This window comes from Lepus europaeus, chromosome X (assembly GCF_033115175.1).
Source record: "Lepus europaeus isolate LE1 chromosome X, mLepTim1.pri, whole genome shotgun sequence".
Taxonomy (NCBI): Eukaryota; Metazoa; Chordata; class Mammalia; order Lagomorpha; family Leporidae; genus Lepus; species Lepus europaeus.
This window is the reverse complement of record NC_084850.1, coordinates 83824767-83843909: the sequence shown is the minus strand read 5'-3', so window position 1 is coordinate 83843909 and position 19143 is coordinate 83824767. Positions and strand designations below refer to the sequence as shown.

Genomic DNA, 19143 nt, shown 5'->3' with positions numbered 1-19143 from the left:
TGTGATTTGCTTTAGTGCAGAAATCTGTTTTGAAATCCATGCATATGAGGGGTCTTCAAAAAGCTCACAGAAAATTCTCCGTGGGAAGTCAGAAGGGCAGGCTTGTTTGGGGAGTGGAAGCAGTTTGTGGAGGAAGTGGCCTTTGAGCTGAGAAGATTGCCAGTGGGATTGGATTCAGGTTTGAGAATTTATAAGACAGAGGGACATGTAAAGGCCCAGGGGCATGAAAGAGCTGGATATGGTAAGGAGAAGACGGAAACAATCCAGGCTGTCTGGAGTTTGGACTAAATGGAAGAGAGAAGGAGCATGGCATGGGCAGATGAGATAGCATAGGTAGTTTATGACCAGATGGTAAAGAATAGCAAAGTCAGGGTCACAGTCTTCCAGGGAGGAAGGAGTGCCACTGAGAAATTTTGTATAGGAGCATCGAGAGCAGATCTGTGAGTTCAAAAGACCATGACCCCCACCCCTGCAGGCATGTAGAAGGTGGATTGATTAGAAGGGGTAGAGAGCTGATTAGAAGGGTTGATAGGACCACTTGGGTAGTTCAGAAGAGAAATGAGGAAAGGCTGAACTGAGAGGAGAGTCTGGAACTTGTAGACACTGTGTGGCCTGCCCCATGCATCAGCCGGCCGCATCTCTACTTGCAAAGTGGTTGAGAAAGCCTGGGCTTGCTGAGCGGGGCGGGGGGGGGATACCTGCCCTCCTCGGGTTTGGTTCTATTGGGGTTATATACAGCAAGGCTTACTCAGGCCAGTGCACCACGAAGGCCCATCTCCCACGTTAGCCTGTTTCTCACAGCAAGAGCAGAATAGAAAAGCCAGGGCTCCACTTTCCAACACCCACCCCTTATTGAGAGAGCTGCTGAGATGAGGGGCTCTAGCTCTCCCCTCCCTCCGTGTGGCAGGCAAGAAGGCTTGAGAGGGGGTGTGGGGAGCAGGGCAGGGCCTGCTTTCTGTCAAAGGAAATACCCACCCTCCTAAGCCTTTAAGAGACTGTTTTCTTCCAAGTAGGTCCCGCTGTTACCAGGGCAACTGAGAACCCTGGGCTTTGTGTTTCTAGCTCTTGTGGAGTCCCTGGGGAGGAGTAGCCTGCTGAGCTTTCCTTGTCTGGACTGGAGCCTGGAAGTGCTAGCTGGGGGTGGAGCCCTACCCCCACCACATTTGGGGGTAGTCGTCTCTCACCTTGTTAAAGCCTGTCTTTATGCCCTGGAGGAGCCAACTACCCCCCCCCCATGAGCCAGTTGTGGTGGTCAGGTGGTCAACTTGGTAGCTTTTGGGCTCTGATGGAGCTGGTTTATCAGAACCAGACTTTTTTTTATTATTTGAAAGGTAGAAAGAGATCTTCCATATTCTGGTTCACTCCGCAATTGCCAGGACTGGCCCAGGCCAAAGCCAGGAACCTGGAATTCAATCTAGGTCTCCCACATGGGTGGCAGACTCAAGTATTTAAGCCATCATTTGCTGCCTCACAGGTTTGTGCATAAAAAAGCTGGCATCAGGATCAGCCCCAACTTGAACCCAGGCACTCTTGATATGGGATGTGGGCATCCCAAACAGTATGTTAACCACTGAGCCAAATGTCTACCCCTTAGGGCTGTTCTTCTGCACCCACCTGCAGCATTTCTCTTTGGAGATGTGTCAGAGGCTAGCTGAGGCAAGTGTTCACAAAGAGTAAAAGCTAGCTCACAGCAGTGCGAGGTACATGCTGGGGGAATTCTTGCACAAGTATTTCTTAATCACTTGCTATGTGCTGAAACTGAAGGCAGGAGATGAGACAGCACAGGTGGTGTATGAGCAGATAGTGAAGCATACCAGAATCAGGTCCACAAGTCATGTGAGCCAGCTCCTGCTGCTGGGAGCTCTGTAGGAACTTTCAGAACCAAACCCATCATTAAATGTCACCTGGGCTACTTAGTCCCCAGTGCTGTATTCTGCACTGAGCTAGCTGGGTGTTAGAATTGCCTGGAAAGCTTTTTAGAAATAGAAACTCCTAGAAATTCTGTTTCCACCAGCATGGGTTTGGGTACAGGGTAGAGGTTAAGAGCAGAGGTTCTGAATGGCACGGTCAAACTTGGTCAACTGTGCCAGTTGCCCAACCTCGCGGACAGCAGTTCCTTGATTCACAGAATGAATGAGGGGAACAGCTGAGCCTGCATCACAGGCAGAAACTTTTTGCCCTCTGCCTTTCTCCATTCCTCAGGAAGAGACTATTGACCATCCTGTGTCTTTTGTAGTGCCCTGCTGTTTCCTTGTCCCTGGCATGTAAGAGGGCTTCTATGATGTGCAACCTGGTCCCCTCCCATGGGGCAGCTAGAACCCCACATATAGGGTGTGCCCAGGAAGGCATTAGCACCTCCAACAGCCCTGCCAGTCTGCTGACTCATAGGAGCCCCCATCAACTCACATGCTCAGATTTTCATTTTCACAAGTTTCTTCTAAGCTACATTTGTCCCACGCAGGCTTCTGCAGTTTGTTTTCTGAACTTGATGCAAGATTTCACACATGCCCCTAGTAAATGTCATTCTAGTACATTGCTCCAGGTTAGGGAGTTTGTTGTGATTTTTTTAAATTCCATTTTGGAAGGGATCTTCTAGTCCTGCAAGCTTCACGCCATGTGCAGATGCCTAGCAGGCTACCTCTAGGTCTCCATCCAGTGACCCAGTGACTCACTTCTTTTATGAACCAAACTAGGGTTGAGATCCCATTGTGTAGCAAAGCACGTGCTGCACTCTGGGAGTCAGTGGTGGCTAGACAGACGGGGAGTTGTGGCTTGACTTGGGATGAGACTCGTGCAAGATCCCAAATCAGTCAATGGCAGAGCTGGATTGGAATCCAAGGCTCTTTATTCTCATAGCACTTCCAGCTGGGGGGTTGCCAAGGCTGATCCCGTTTTTGTTACTTTCCCCCATCTGCTGTGACTAGCCATTACGCTATGTGGATTCACCCATTCCTACCTGTGCTATTGTGAGAAATCCCAGGGATGCTAGAGACTTTGTCCAGTCCCTTGAAACGTAACAGGGAACCACAGTGCTCACTGATGCAGCACGCATCCCGGAGCCTTGTCCCGCCTCAGAAGGCACATACTCAGCCAGCCACACAGTGACACTGCAACTGCTGAGTGCCCGCTGCCTTGCTGGGCAGGCCCTTCCCTCTGGTTCCCCCAGACCATCCATAGACAGAGCACCTGAGGCGTATTTGTTGCTTTGCCAAAGACCCAGAGTCCAGTGAGGTTAGGTTTGAGCTTGTCAGGGAGCCTTCCTTGTAGATAGCATAGGGGTTAGAGTCAAGAGAGTATGTGTTCAGGAGTCACAAAACCCTGGAGTCCCCCGTGGAACCTAGTCTCTCTAAGACTCAGGTGTAATCAGAGACACCAATACCAATACCAGTGGACTCCTGCAAGGCAGGGGAGATAGCAGGACAGGACAGACCCAGGAGCTCAGCCTGGTCTTTACACGAGGGGGAGCAGAGAGGGGCTAAGTGGTCCCAGAGCTGATAGCTTATGGAGCCTCTCACTGGCCTTCAACTTGGACCACTGAATTCTCTTGTAAGCCTCAGTGTGCTCATCTTGAAGGTGAGGATAGGAATATTACCTGATTGTGCCTTGTGCTGCGCCGCCTCCCCCGCCCCCAGGGTTGTTAGCAGGATGAAATAAGATCCCAGACAGAAAATGCCCGGGACAGCACTCTTGACTAATAGGGGCTCAATGAACCTTCCTAGCCACTTGCCCAGGGGGGAATATGGGCCAGTTCTTTGCCAGCCAACTTGGGCACCCCCTAGAATGGGCTTCAGTGTGACCCCACAGACTGTGAGGAGGGGCGAGATATCCCTGGGAGGACCTCTAATTCACTTCTCTGGGGATTTGTATCAAAGGCCTCACCAGCAAGCTCACTGGCGTCCCATAGCGCCATCTAGTGCCAGAAAGTGGAAGGCTCCTCCCACCCATGCTGCAGGTCCACCTCCCTCCCTCCCTGCACTCATGGTCCTGAGAGCGTGTGTGTGTGTGTGTATAACCAACACTATTCTTCAAGACACGCAGGGCTTCCACTTCCCTCCTCACAATGTCTGCCATCCACAAGTGCACAAGGCTACAAGCAGGCCCCTTTAGCTTCCCTCGGCCTTACCTTCCCCATCTAAGGATTTCATGGTTTCAGGCTCTTATTCAGGCAAGTACCTACCTAGAACTACCTGGTGCCTGATGCCGGCTGGGTTCCTATCTATGCTTGCTCAAGAACACAGAGAGACACAACCTTTACACACCCTTTGTATCTTTATTGAGGAGAGAAAGCTTTAGCATACAGAGCAGTTTCTTATCTTCACAACACAGTAATGTAACAATATAACACAACAACACATTTATTTCAAACCCGTTTCCTCCCGGGCTGCTGGGAGTCCTTAGGCTGCCTTCATCCCCTTGCATGCATTTCCCACCCCCACCCCCACCCCTCTTTCAACCCAGGAAAGCTCCCAAAGCCCATAGTTCTTCTTACAGCTCCTGTGGCTGTTACAACACAACAAATATTGAAGATTGGGGAAAGCGGGGAAGAGGGTCAAAGGGAAGCCTAAGTGCCCCCTGCCCCAGAGGGCTGGAAACCAGCTCACTGCACGTCGGCTCTTTCTCCAGCTGAGGCCACAAGGGTCCAGGGTGAGAAGCACCATGGGAACAGGCAGGGCCTGTGCTGACGGGTCCCTGGAAATGGGGTGCAAGGCACCTGCCCTTTGCAGTTCTCCACGGGGACACGGGCCACAGGGTCAGCATGTCGACCATCAGCAATCAGGATCCACAGCCTCGAAGAATAGCTGTTCCCCTTCATGGAACTTTCTCCTGGGGAAATAATTTGAAAAACAGATAAAATTTTCTTTACAAGCTTGTTCACTCTCTCCCTGGTGGGGATGGGGAATAGCATTTGATGAAATGTCCAACAAACGAGGAGAATGCTGAAATAAATTGTTTGGTATGCATGACTGCCTAGGTGGCAGCCATTTTAAATCCTGCTGATCAAGAGCTTGCAGGGACAATCTCAGCTTTGAAAAGATGCAGCGAGAATGCACTAGAAAGAAAGGTAGCAAAGTGTTAATAATGCTTGGATTTGGAGTGTGTGTTCGGGGTTTATTGTTGTTCTCGGTTTCTGTATCTTCCAAATTTTTTTTATAATGATTGTGTGCTGCTTAGCTCGTTGAGGGATCATCTGAAAAGGTAGCAACAGGTTATAGGAACCCAACTCCACTGATTCCCCAGGCTGCCGAACAAAAGGAATAAACAAAAGGGCATCTTACCTTCCACTGATGAACAGAGACCTCACCAGAAACCAGCCTAAGGACTGGTTCTGTCTGTGACTCCTCTTCCTCCAGCTTCTTCTTCTTGCCTTGAGGCCCCAAATCCTCAGGCTGGGCTGAGGTTACCTGTCAGACTCTGGTGAGGAACAGAGGCTTTAATACATTTTCCTCCCTCTGGCCACAGACGCTTCGGCGGTGCATGCCCAGCTGCCAGGCACTGTGCAGAAATATCAGTGTCCAGAGGCAGCTTGGGCCAGCAGTGAATTTGGTTGGCCTTTCGTGGCCACAGCTGACATAGTAAATGTGTATTTTTTTCACTGCAGAAACAGTGTGTTCTGGACCCAAGGCAAGTAACAGGTCCCTTTATTAGGAGACCTGAGTTTGCACCCAGGGACCCCAGCAGTGTCTAGGAGGCAGTCACCCTCTGACACACAGCAGTGGGCTAGGGGCTGATTTCCACGTGAGCGATGTTGAAGGCTGCAAATGCTATAGGCACAGTCTCTGTGAAGCCAACCTTCCTCTCTCATCTCAGAACTAAGGAGTCCTTGAAGTCAAAAGGAGTTCAAGAGCAGGCCTTGGGCCCACTCTCTTTGGCTGTCCCAGAAGGAATGGCCACGGAGGCCTCTTCTGTAAGCCCAAGGATGGAAAGTCTCCTGCAAAAGAGTTTCGGCTGAGGGCTGCAGGCCAAGGCCTGGTGGGAGAGATCCCAGTCTGTAAGCAAAGAGTCACTCCTTACAATGCCAAACTGGATTATTGCTGCTGCTTCCTCCTCCTCCTCCTCCTCCTCCTCCTCCCCCTCCCTCCAGCCCTCCAACTGCCTACCCTTTAGGCAACACCAAGGAAATGGGTAGTGTTTGCCATGTGGGGCTCCTGTCAGCAGCAGTGTGGTGAGGGCGGGCCCCAGATTTGGCAAGTTGGTCCTGACACAGCAGTCTGAGGGAAGGTAAATTCAAATGCCACAAGTGAAAGCAGCTTGCACAGTCAAGGACAAGTCTGAGTCTCAGTCAATTTGCCCATCTGACATGTGGCTATAGCACACGCTCACTAGGCTAGATGGAGAGTCCTCTTTCAGGCCCTTCTACTGGAGGTGTGGCATGAAACAGGTGTAGGCTTCTGCTCCACGTCGATTCTATCTGGTATTTGGCCTCAGTGGCTTTAGGAGTTCGGTGTAGCCTGTTCTTTTGATCACTGGGGCAGATCAGGGAGGCACTGGGAAAAGTCCTGGCGAGCCAGCGAGAGGATAAAATCGTAAAACACAAGGTGAATAACTGCAGAAGAGGGGAGGGTTAGGAATAACTAGAGGCACAATACAGGGAGGTGACCAGTTCAGTTATGGGAAGAGGCCCAGAAACCTGCTCGCCAATGGTGGGGCTGAGCCTTCTTCCTCCGCTGGCCTTGGCTGGGCACACGAGACTCTCTGGTCACGGTGTGGCACAGTGGGCTGCAGTTCTACAGGTGGTCTTCAGGCTCTGCAGGTCTGGATTTCCCTTAAGAACTGGTCAGCAGATGGGGCAGGTGTGGCAGCAATAGCGAGGGTGGGGGATGCTGTAGAAGGGTGTGTTCTGGGTGGCCGTTTGGCCCCAACACTCACACGCGAATTCGGCCACGAGCCGCTCGGTGGCCCCCCTGTCTTGGAGTGAGGCGGAATAGCACCGGGGGACGTCTTCGCGTCTGGCGCTGCCCCAAGCGACCGGCACGGCGAATCAGTGGCGGCGAGCTGTAGAACGGTGAATTGGTACCTGGAAGGCCTTCCAGCAGTGGGACTCGATTCTGGCTCCTCCGTCTGCCTGGCTGTATTATGGGAGGGGATGCGCCCAGGAAGTTTTCAGCATGGAAGCCAATGGCGGAGTTGGGAGTCTGAGTTGAAGTGTGCACGAGGACAGGCTCCATCTCCATCAGCTCCTCCAGGTCATCGTCTTGGGACTCCTCCTCCACCTCATCAGGGATCTCCTCGGCCTCTGGCTCCTGCTCTGGCTCCTCCTGGGCACCCTCATTCTTCTTCATCTCCTCTATCTTCTGCAGCTCCTCCTCATCCAGCTCCACCACCTCCACCTCCTGATCCTCATCATCATCCTCCAGGATGACGGTTCTGCTCATTTCCTCCTCCTTCTTCCTCATCTCCTCCTCTAGCCTCTCCCTCATCTCTTGTGTCATAGCCCTCATGCGCCTCTGGTGGCTCCTCAGGTAAAGCCTGCGCCTGCGTAAGGCTTCCTCCTCACTGGCATGCTCGTCGTCGCTATCGGCCTCATTGTGAGCATACGGGGTAGCATTGTTGTGAACAGCAGAGAGGGAGATGGGCCTGAGGCTCCGCACTTTCCTTTCTATCTCCATACACTCAAGAATCAGCTCATCCAGGTCGGCCATTTCAGTGGACCATAAGAGCTCCTTTCGGAAGAATTCCGACAGGCCTCTGAGGAACTGATTTTGGAGGCGACAGTCATCCCAAGACAAGAACTGGGCCAGGAACCGAAAAGCATCTGCATAGCTGCGGAGGGTACAGTCGCCCTGCTTGAGCTTGCGGATAGCCTTTTTAGCCACACGTAGGGGGATGGGACCGCAAAATTCCTTACGGACTTCATCCAGGAAGCGCCGGAAGTTGGCACGGAGGGGGCTTCCTTCCTGGGTGACTGCGATGGCCCAGTCTTTGGCTTGGCCAGTGAAAAAGGAGATCACAAAAGCAACCCGATCCGTGCCCCCGGCGAATTGATCCTCATGGTTAGCTATGTAGCTCTCTAGCTGCATCAGGAATTCTGCCAGGTGGACCGGGTCTCCCGCAAAGGGCTCTACCTCGGGCCGTTCCTGCTGTGGCACAGAGGACTGTGGAGGCGGCTCCTTGGACGAGGGAGGGGGCAGCGCTGGCAGGGGCGGGATGGGTAGCCCCGGGGAATCGGTGGGCCCATCAGGGGTGCTGCAATCCTGGATCACGTTAATCAGAAGATCATCCGAGACATACTCGGACTCAGGGCGTGCGGGAGGCCAGCACAAGAAAGGCAGATCCCCCTCGGGACTGGCATCGATGTCACCGAGCGGGAAGTCAAAGTTCTCCTCGGAAAGGAGAGGCATTGGCCAGCGGATGTAGCTCGAGACATTGCCCCGCAAGGAATTAACCTCGGCCAGGGCTCTCCCGAGCTGCAGGCCCAAATTGGCATTCTCGCCGCGGAGGGCATTTAATTCTTCTCGCAGAGCTACATTCGCCATGCGGAGGCTGTTGAGATTTCCAGGCGCCTCGGACATTCCCAATTAGCTCGGAGGCTTGGGGTCTCCCGGCCGGAGCGGGGAGAGGGGGGGGTTGGCACGGGGAGCTCGGGCCGCGGCAGGAGGCTGAAATGCGGGGCGCGCGGGAGCGGACCGAAGTGCGGGCGACCGGGCGCGGGAAAGGCCGGGCCACACCCACCGGGGCGAGCACGGAGAGCGGGCGCTCGGGGCGGAGGGCACGCTGGCTGGGCCCGGGGCGCGTTACCTCGTCGCGGGCACCGGAGACGGCGGGCGGCGGCGCGGGGCCGAAAGGCTCCAAGCGCAAGGCAGGACGCGAGCGACGCTGTGGCTGCCGGGCGGGTGGGTGGAGGCGGCTGGAGCGAGAGCGACCGAACTGCGGCAGGATCTGTCGAGGAAAAATCTTGCGGATGGCGGGTCCCCGCCTTTTAAACGCAGCCTCTCACCACCACCACCAACCCCCCCGCAGGGGCGGGACTTCAGGAACAGCGGGCGTCCACTGGCCGCGGCGCCTCGCTCCCCCCACCTTGGCTGCGCCTCTCACTGACTCTCTCCTTCCCTAGCTGCAGCTAACTCGGGTCGGGAAAATGCGACAGCGACTGCCCACTCGAGGTCGTCATGGCGACAGCCAGTGAACGTGTTCCTCTCCTCGGGCAGGCCCCCGAGCGTAGAGGAGCTGCTTCGAGAGGCGCAGCTCAATCTCCAGAGCCTGTTGCAAGGTACTGAGAGGGAGGGGGGCTGCGGCCGGAGCACAGAGGCGAGATGCGCAGCGGCAGGAGGGAGGCACGGAAGAAGGAGGACAGGGACCAACAGGAGAAAAAGAGCAGTTCAAAGCTTGTGCACAAACAAAGCACACGTTTTCCAGCTTTCTTCTCCATCCAGACTAACAGTTCTAAAAGCTTCTATTCCCAAGACTGTCCCCCACCCTGGCTTCCTGTTCCATAATCCATGGGGGGAGGGGTGACAACAGGCTGAGGCAGGGCAGTAGGTCAAGCCATTTGCAAAAAGAGCTTGGTGGGAGACTCCCGCGAAGTGGGTCCACATTCCCTCCAGCCCTGCTCTAGCCACATGGTCCATGCCTTTGGAATCCTAGCCCCAACAGACAAAAGGGGCATCTCTCGAGCCTCCCACCGTCAGCTTCACACACTCTGCTCTTGCAGTAACCTCGTCCGGATGCCCCAACTAAGTACACAGCGCTCAGAATTTACCCCTTTTGCCTTCCTACCCACACTGAGCTTCTCAGTGTAAAGAATCACATCTGGGTGCCGGCGCTGTGGCGTGACAGATAAAGCCGCCGCCTGCAGTGCCCAGTGCCCCATACGGATGGTTCGAGTCCTGGCAGCTCCACTTCTAATCCAGCTCCCTGCTAATGGCCTGGGAAAGCAGTGGAAGATGGCCCAAGTGCTTGGGCCCCTGAGCTCATGGGAAACACCTGGATGAAGTTCCAGCCTCCTGGCTTTGGCCTGGCTTAGCCTCTGCCGTTGTGGCCATTTGGGGAGTGAACCAGTGGATGGAAGATCTCTCTTCCATTTCTCTTTAGCTCTCTCTCTCTCTCCCTCGTCTCTGTTTCTCCCTCTCCCTCTCCCTCTCCCTCTCCTTCTCCCTCTGTGTGTGTGTGTGTGTGTGTAAAACTCTGCATTTCAAAAAAAAAAAAAGCATCTCCTACTACCCTTGGGTATCCAGAAGTGCCTGGCATGGGACTGAATCTCTTACTAGGTATTCTCAGTGGATGTTAGATGTGAAAAGAGCTCTTGCCAGCTGCCATGTATCTATACCCACGAAAGTTAACTGCAATGGAGAATAAAAAAGTGCTGGTAAGCCACCCAGCTAGACCACAGCCATAACTCCCACCTTTCTGCCAGGGCTGCGGCGACCCTAGAGAAGGTGTCAATGGACACGATTAGCCTTGTTCAGATAACAGAGGAGCTACCATGCAAAATAACGACCAAAAAAGCCAATGTGCTCTGGGTTGCTACCTCGGGCAGAATTAGGACATGTGGGTGGAAAGCCAGAGCAAGATGGATTTTACCTCCAGATAAGGAAGAACTTTGCTGGCAGGCCTAAAGCCCCAAGTGCCCCTGGAAGGAATGAACTGCCTCCGGATGGGGGGAGACTTTGCCCTCCCCGCAGGTGTGTTCACTGAGGCTGACGAAGCACCTGGAAGGGCTGCCGAGGAGGGAGTCTGAGCACAGGATGGGGCAGGAGAGGAGTGGGACCAGAGCAAGCCCCAGTTTCTATGATACTAGGAGTCTTTGCTCAAATGTATGTAGTCATGAATGTCTGTTCTTTACACTCCATTTTTATTCATCTAATTCATCACTCCAATCCAACCTATTCAAATCCTGGGCATCCTTAGTCCCCGAAGATGCCTCTGAACTTCTACTTCTTTCTATGTTGCTAACTCCTCCTTCCCTCCCTTCCCTTCACCTTAGCCCTCCTGGACCTGACCCCAGGCACAGCAGGATTAAGGTACAGGGGACAAGGCCCACAAAAGCTCAAGTAAGAATTCTTGGCATCCGAGGCAGAACTCCAGCCTGACTTCCTGGTGCAACTCTCTTCTTGCTTCACACAGGTCATTTCCTTGATGGGGTGACAGAGAGCCCAAAGAGCTGCAGAGTTTCAGAGAGGGTCTTACAGTATAAAATAGCCATCCTGAGCCTCTTCTCCCTGTTGAACACTTGAGGTCGGGGCTGTGGAGATAAAGGCTTGCTCCCCGAACTAGCACAGCTCACATTGATCGAGTTTCTTTCCTCCTCGGCCCTCATGAGCCTGCAAAGCAGAGCCTTTTCCATTGCTGAGTCCAGTGGCTCGGACCTCGGGAAGTAGCCTAAAGAAACAGTGTGAGTCGGGTCTGGCAGCCAGTGCAAGAGCCCTGGCTCATGGTCTTCCCCGAGCCCACCATTTGGCCGTGCCCCCTAGAGTGTGTCTCCACTGTGCTATTTTTCAGAAGAATATGAGGAACAGTACTCAGAGGCCAGACTTCTGGGGCAGACCTTCCGCTCTTCTGATGAGGCCCCTGAGCCCACCCCCAGCCCAAGGCCCCAGTCTGCCAGGCGTCTGGAGTTTGTATTGATGGTGAGTTGCCTCTTCCCCGACCTGGGAGAGCCAGCATGCACCCACTGACGGGGGCCTCGAGCTGCTTATAAATTACCCGCTGGAAGCCGCTGCTCCCCTCTGCTCCCCCAGCAGAGCCTCCCTGAGGCCCCACCAGGATGGGCCCTGCAACAGCAGGTGCCTGGCTGGGCAGCCAGTCCACGCTTGCCTGCCTCCCGGACAAAGCCTCCAAGCGCCCTGCCTAACAGCCATTCTGTGGGCACAAGTTCACTGCCAGTTGGGAGCACACCCTGCCCATCACCTTCTTTCCCAACAGCCTACAAAACGGCAGCTGAGCGAGGATGAGACTACCACCCAGGGTGTGAGGGCCCCGGAGGCCTCCCTGAGCCTGTCTACCACAGCCGACAAGCAAACTGCCTGGAATGGCCCCTTCCCTCTGCCCATCCTAGAGGAGAAGCGGTGGCCTCAGCCCTGCTCCACGCACTCAGACCTTGTGCCCATCAACATCTCTGGTAGAGTTTGCTCAGCACCACCTGTTTGCTTCCCACCATGCCACTACAAACCATCCTCAGAAAGCACTAGGCGCTGGGGGAGGGGGGGCCACCCTCTGCTACTGGCTCACCTTGCACTGTCACGGTCATGGCTCTCGCCAGGGAACGGAGGCACGCAGAAGAGGGGGCTCTGGCTGTTCTTTCTTCACTCCCTAGGGGCACTGCTGCCCCGGGACCATTGCATAGCAATCAAACTTTTCTTAACAGAAAGCTCCAGAACGTTTTGAACTTGTGTGCTCTTTGGAGTGTATATGGGAACATAAAGTTTGTGACTTCTGTGTCGCTCAAGTAAAAACAACTTCTTGTGCCCAAAGCTGGGTTTGGTGTACAGAGATAGGAATCAGAGAGGGCAGAGTGAGGCGAAGAGTATGAGAGGTCAAAGAGGAGGGTCTGTCACACCCAGGCACAGACCAAAGGCCATGTGGCAGTTCCACTGGACACTGAGTCTTCCAGCAAAGTGGTCCTCCTCAACTTGTTTGGCAAGTTTTTCAAGAAGGGAAGCAGCAGAAAGGGACTAAGCCCCCACACACTCCCTGCCCCCCCCCCCAAAAAAAGACCAAAAAGGATGCAGTTCAGCCTTGAGAGTGGGGAAATGATGTTTGTAACCCAGCTGGCTGTGACTCTGGGGCAGGTGGCACTGTATACCATGCCCATTATTAACTTGTGCTCTCCATTCCATCACCTGTAAGAGAAAAAGGAGGAGGGTCAGTCATTTCAGGAGCTAGGTCCAGGGACCTGATGAAATGCAGACATCAGGAACTCACAGGGACCAGAGGGATCATGAGAGCCGGCACCAGCCCGTGCTATGCTGGGGAAAGTTGATGAAGACAATGAGGACAGCTCTAGCCACATATGGCCATGACTCCCTGGATATGGGGTCATCCACTGTCACTGGCATCATCCTGGGAAATCTGAGGCAGGAAACTGCCACAGCCTAGGGAAATGTATCAAGTGTAAGGGCAGAGGAGAGACTCACACAGTGATATGGGGTGCTATTTGAAAACATCAATCTTACTATATCAATGACGTTGTCCCTGAGTTTGGCCCATGGAGGCATTTTCTGGGGTTAGGGGTGGGAGAAATGTGCATGTACATCCTTGTGCCTGGTCGGGGAGGATCTGGTTAGCCAGTTGCTGAATGAGACACAGGGAGAGGAACTACATGCCTGGCCCCACAGCCCTGCCTGACCATGACTCTGCCCCAGCAATTTCCCAGGAACCAAAGACTAACCCAGTACTTTAAGAAAAATAGAGCTCAGTCACCATGCAGTGGCCAACTTTGGTAAAATATGACCAGGTAGCTGTGGAGGAGAATAGCAGGTGTGCATCCTGGATGGTGAGAGAGCGGGGCAGCTGTTGGCTTCTTGGAGACACTGGCTTCCCCTGGCCCATATGAATTCAGGCTTTCTCTAGGCAAAGATCACAGTCCAGGAACATCTAGTATCATCCCATCATCCTGCGCCAGTGGTTCTTCCTTGGCTGTACCTCCGAACAGTCACCCAAGAAAGAACTCCTTCAAAACACTTCTGCCTGAGTCCTACTCTCAGGGATTTAAATGTCATGGGGCAGGGTCCTGGGATTAGAGTTTTTCAAAAGCTACCCAGTCTATTTTAATATGGAGCCAGAGTTGCGAACCACAGCCCCAGTCCACGGAAGACTTACAGGTGACCTACATATGACCTGTGAAACTTCAAGTGTGGGCCCAGGGCTAAATTGGGAGGGGTGGGGAAGCAGGGCCGCCTGCTTGGATGCTATTCATGCTCATCGCTACTGCCATCATCTTTTCTCTCTACCTCAGGCCAATTCCACTGTGCTTTCAACAGAAACCACGATCACCCAAGTGTCTTTATTTTGGCTACAGGGCAGCAGTTTGATAAACACGCAAGTTTGCGACACTCGTTGTTTAACACAGAGACAGCCATCAACCCCAAGTCCACCCTGAGGCGGAGGCGGACCATTATTGGAGTCTCTAACTTTTCCCAGCGAGACCAAGGTGACCCCACCAGAGCTGATCCCCCAGACCCTTCCCCTTGCCCACGCCCACCAGGCCTGCCACCCAGGTGGTATTGGGGTGATGGGAACTGAAATAATTCTGGGGAGGAAGGGCTTTGGCCCTCCTGAAAGAGCCAGTGTGGCAATTAAGGACAGCCAGGGGCCTCTGGTAAAGGGAGGCCACTGAATATGAAGAGAAGGTCTCCCAGACTAACAAATTCATTACATTTTTGTTTTCCCTTATAAATGTAACATAACCCTGTATGCCAAATTTAGGCAAATCTGAGGGTACTTTTAAAAATGTTGTGGAAAAGTGAATTAAAAGGTAGCTTATTTTGGTGCAAAAAATGTTTGATATCCATGTACAGTTTTTTTCATAATATGAATTTCCCATTAACTGTTTAAAGAACCCTCTGTGCATGCATTTCAGAATTGTCTGGCACCAAAATAAATACATCTTTTAATTCCTGTCTCCATAGCGTTTTTGGAAGGCCCTTCGGAGATAAAGGGGGGGTGTGTGGGGAAGTCACGGTTAAAACTGTCATCTTAACCATTGCTACCATTAAATGAATGTCATTCAGAGAGCAGACCAGAGAGGCCTTGGTCACATTACATAAGCTTTCTGAGCCTCAGTTTCTTCATCTGTGGGTTGGGGATAATGACAAGCACCCTGTAGAGTCATTGTGAGGATTAGAGTTATTGAGTGCACTTTGTCTACCTTGTGCCTGGCACACAGTCGGGACTGAACAAATGGTGGCTGTTATAAATTATCATAGCAACAGCAGTAATGGTAATGATATAACAGCAATAACGGCTTGTGTATGTGAGAGTCTTTGGGGGGTCTTGAACATCTAAACAGTTTCCTCACATACCTAGGTTACATTGCAAATCTAAAACGTGACAGGTGCCAAAAATGCAATCAGATTCCTACCTTCCCAGTGCTGGCATACTGCAGCGTTACTGCTGAACCTGGAAGCCACACAGTGCTGTCCTTAGTCCAGAATCCTCTACTCTCACCTCAGGATTGAGGTCTGCAAGGGTTTCATAAGCCCAGGGTGAAACTATGGGAGAAACCCAAGGTAGTCCCGAGTGATACTTCAGCTCTCGAAGGAATAATGAAAACTAGAAAGCCTTTGGCAGCCATCTGAACAATTCAGGGGCACCGTGTGACTCATTGTGTGGTGATGGGCAAGGACCCAACTTCTTTAACATCCTCATCTATGGGAAAAAAAAAAAGGACCATGGAATTCTGACCAAGCTGTTGGCAAGTGCTTCGTTGCAAAAAGTTGGTACTCTTGTCTCAAAACAGCTGGGGACGGATCTCTTGCTGCACCACTAACATCCTGTGTTTACTTCTTCCAGGTCACGGCAACAGCCCAGCAAGCAGTGGAGCCCGCTCTACCCTCTCAGACATCAGGCCCAGTCACTCACTTCCAGAAGGTGTTCATGGAAGAGTTGCAGTTGGGCAGGAAGCTCGGTTCCCAAATCTCACCTCACCAGTACTGAGAAGTCCTTCAAGTGAGTCAGAAGAGCCTCCCCAGACACGTAGTGGCCCTAGCCCTCCCAGCATGGAGAGCATGGGAATGGTATACAGTGTCCCCAGTTCTTGCAATGGACCAGCAGAGTCGACATTCTCCACCTCGTGGAAGGGAGAGGCCTTGACCTACATGACTCCAAGTGCTACCACCCAGAGCAATCAAGTCAATGAAAATGGAAAAAATCCTTCCTCGGGGAAGTTGTGGGTGTCTCTGAACACACTCCCACCTCTGGTTCCTAAGGAGGCTGCTACCCTCTTTGTCACTCGTGATAACCCGACAGGATGCAGTGGGCCAGCTGAGCCCCCTACTCAACAAAGGCAGGTACCAGAAAAACCTTCCAAGATGGGCCTTCTGACCCGTGGTACCTCAAGGCTGGAGACTGGCCCAGGGGTGGGCAGCAGGTTCCGGGAGCGGTCACTGTCTGTGCCCACAGACTCAGGCACTGCAGATGTGGACTGTGCTGAGGAGCAGAAGGCCCGTGAGGCCTGTGCCCTGCCTTATGCCAGCACGAGTTCTGAGGGCAGCACCAGCGCTGACAACATTGCCTCGCTTAGTGCTGAACAGGAGGCCCAGCACAGAAGGCAGAGGTCCAAGAGTATCTCACTCAAGAAGGCCAAAAAGAAGCCTTGTCCACCAACACGCAGTGTCTCGCTGCTCAAAGATGAGCCAGTGCTCTTGTCAGAAGGCGGATCAGCGCTACCCAAGGACCACAGGCCCAGGAGCCTTTGCCTCTCCTTGGAACAAGGACATCACTCATCCCACCCAGATGCTCAGGGCCACCCAGCTGTGCCAACCCTCAAAGATCCAGAAGGTACACCATTCTCCCACCACTGGTATCTTACTGACTGGAAGTCTGGTGACACCTACCAGTCCTTGTCCAGCTCCAGCACTGCCACTGGCACCACTGTCATTGAGTGCACCCAAGTTCAGGGCAGCTCAGAATCTCTTGCCTCCCCTTCCACCTCCAGAGCCACTACACCTTCCCAACTCTCCATTGAGGTGGAGGCAAGGGAGGTATCCTCCCCGGGAAGGCCCACTGGACTGATGTCACCATCCAGTGGATACTCCAGCCAGTCCGAGACACCAACACCCACGGTCTCCATGTCCTTGACCCTGGGCCACTTACCTGCTGCGAGTGGCAGTGTCCGGGTACGTCCAGTGGTACCTGAGAGGAAGTCATCACTGCCCCCGACGTCACCCATGGAGAAAATTTCCAAGTCACGGTTATCGTTCGACCTACCATTGACCTCTTCAGCCAACATAGACCTGTCTGGGATGAGTATCTCCATCCGAAGCAAAACAAAGGTGAGCCGGCATCACTCAGACACAAATTTTGGGGCCAAGCTGGCCCAGAAAACTAGTCCCAACCAGCCAATCATGCCCATGGTTACTCAGTCTGACCTGCGTTCTGTTCGCCTGAGGTCAGTCAGCAAGTCTGAGCCAGAAGATGACATTGAGAGCCCTGACTATGCCGAGGAACCTGGAGCAGAAGAAGTGTTCGCTTTGCCAGAGAGAAAGATGAAACCTCCCGTGGCTGAAAAGCCTCCGCTGGCCCGAAGGCCTCCAAGCTTGGTCCACAAGCCACCATCTGTCCCTGAGGAGTACCCACTAACTTCACCTACCTTGGCTATGACCTCCAAGAGCTCAATCCCACACATGAGGCCACATGCCCAAGACAGCCACACGGTGGTGCGGAAGCCAAAGTCTTGCAGCTTCCCTGACGCCAGAAGCCCAGGGGAGTCGACAGCACCTTCATCTCTTATTTTCATGCCTTTCACCAGTCCCTCTGGTGCTTTCCTCTCAGGAACACAGCAGCCTCCCCAGGGAAGTATGGAGGATGAGAGCCCCAAGGTGAGAGCCTTGCCTGAAAGAATTAGCCTCCAGAGCCAGGAAGAAGCTGAGAAAAAGAAAGGCAAGATTCCACCTCCAGTACCAAAAAAGCCCAGCGTGCTGTACCTGCCTCTCGCCTCGCCGATAGCACAAATGGACGCCTACATGGCAGATCCGAGGCTGCCTCTCAGCCCCATCATCACCCTGGAGGAAGATGCCAAGTGTCCTCCCCCCAGCGATGAGCTGCAATCACCTGGTAAAAGGACAGCTTCAACGCCGCAAGCTGACGGTGAAAAGGAGGCAAGCCCTCTGGGTTAGTAAACTGTCCGCTGGTTTTTTCTTTCAGTCACAGGGGAGCTGAGGATGAGAGCACAATGCCAGGGACAAAAGCAGATGCCCCAGAATAATTATCCTGACCCTAGAGTGACCAAGGCAGTAGGGGCCACCTCTTGAGGGTTGGGTTACTTTAGAGAGGAAACACAGGTCATCCCTATTGCCCTTGTGATGGGAAACTGTCTAGGGACAAATCTCTAAGACTCAGTCTACCGTTGAACCCCTAGTGCTTTAGAGGATGAACTAGAACTGGATTCTGGCACCTTAGAACCTGAGGATCCCATCTACCTAGCTAGGCACGCATCCCCTGCCCTATGCACTACTCCTCCACCTCATAGTACTGCAGTTTTCACTTGTGTCACTGGATTTAGTTGCAAGCACAGGACTCAGTACTATCTCAGGCTGAGTTCAAGTGCCATGTCAGGCTCGGGGGACTTCTGAAACGATGGAATGTGCTACCAACAGTAGCCTTTCTTCGTGGTTTCCAAAATTGGGCAGCTCCCTCTGGAGCCATAAGATTAAGCTAGTTAATGTTTCTCATCTGTTTGTCCCTTGTCTCTTTCTCTTTAAATTGTAGTGGAATACACCCCATGTAACATTTGCCATGTTAGCTATTTTTAAGTGTGCAGTTCGTTAGTGTTAAATTAATTTGCTTTGGACACAGGCCTTTGACAAAGCAGTGAAGTCGTGGCTTATGACTCCCGCATCCCATATTGGAGTGCCTGGCCCTGCTTCTTTTTCAAGCTTCCTGGTAATGCATACTTCTGGGAGGCAGCACACGATGACTCACATACTTAGGCCACTGACACCTGTGTGGGACACCCAGATTGAGCTCCTGGATCCTAGCTTCAGCCTGGCCCAGCTCTGGCTGTTGTGCACATTTGGGCAGTGAAAGAGGTGACAATCTCTCGATCTCTGTCTCTTTGTCCCTCTGACTTTCAAAAAGGAAAACAAACAAGTAAAGTTTTTTAAAAACAAACCTTTTCTCTTAAAAAAATACATTCATATTGTTAAACAGCCCATCTCCAGAATTCCTTGCACCTTGAAGAACTCACCAAACAGGCCCTGCTTCTCCTCCCCCAGCCCCTTGGTAACCACTGTTCTGTCTGTCTCTATGAATTTAACTACTCTACAAGCCTCACATAAGATGGGCTCATACAATATTTATGTTTTTCTGCCTGGTTTATTTCATTTAGCTTAATATTTTCCCAGGTTCGTCCATGTTTCTTATCATTTTGTGAACCCTTAACACCAAGTGTCAAAGCCCCTTGACTTTCTTTAAGCTGATTTAGACTTTCCACATAAGTAAACTAAAACAAGCAAGCCAATCAAAGCCACAGGTGGTTTTGGAATATGC

At 52.7% G+C, this 19143-nt stretch overlaps 2 protein-coding genes across 3 annotated transcripts in view; one reads left to right on the top strand and one right to left on the bottom strand.

Moving 5' to 3' along the window:
- The window catches only part of NHSL2 (NHS like 2), a 313196-nt gene that overhangs the window by 286605 nt on the left and 7448 nt on the right, over nt 1-19143 (top strand). The window contains exons 2-6 of one of the 2 annotated variants that reach the window (XM_062184217.1): nt 9053-9208; nt 11437-11564; nt 11860-12055; nt 13955-14086; nt 15448-17766. In XM_062184217.1, coding sequence (XP_062040201.1) covers nt 9053-9208; nt 11437-11564; nt 11860-12055; nt 13955-14086; nt 15448-17766 — 2931 coding nt within the window. The remainder of the gene's footprint in view (nt 1-9052; nt 9209-11436; nt 11565-11859; nt 12056-13954; nt 14087-15447; nt 17767-19143) is intronic. The other variant, XM_062184218.1, reaches the window with a different exon arrangement.
- Nucleotides 4261-8630, bottom strand: RTL5 (retrotransposon Gag like 5). Its single transcript, XM_062184086.1, has 2 exons — nt 5277-8630; nt 4261-4824 (listed from the first exon to the last, which is right to left on the bottom strand). Exon 1 carries the CDS (start codon nt 8508-8510, stop codon nt 6864-6866), a length of 1647 nt encoding a protein of 548 aa, XP_062040070.1. The 5' UTR covers nt 8511-8630; the 3' UTR covers nt 4261-4824; nt 5277-6863.

Coding starts and splice junctions, on each gene's coding strand:
- RTL5 (XM_062184086.1), bottom strand. CDS start 8,510: ATGTCCGAGGCGCCTGGAAATCTCAACAGCCTCCGCATGGCGAATGTA.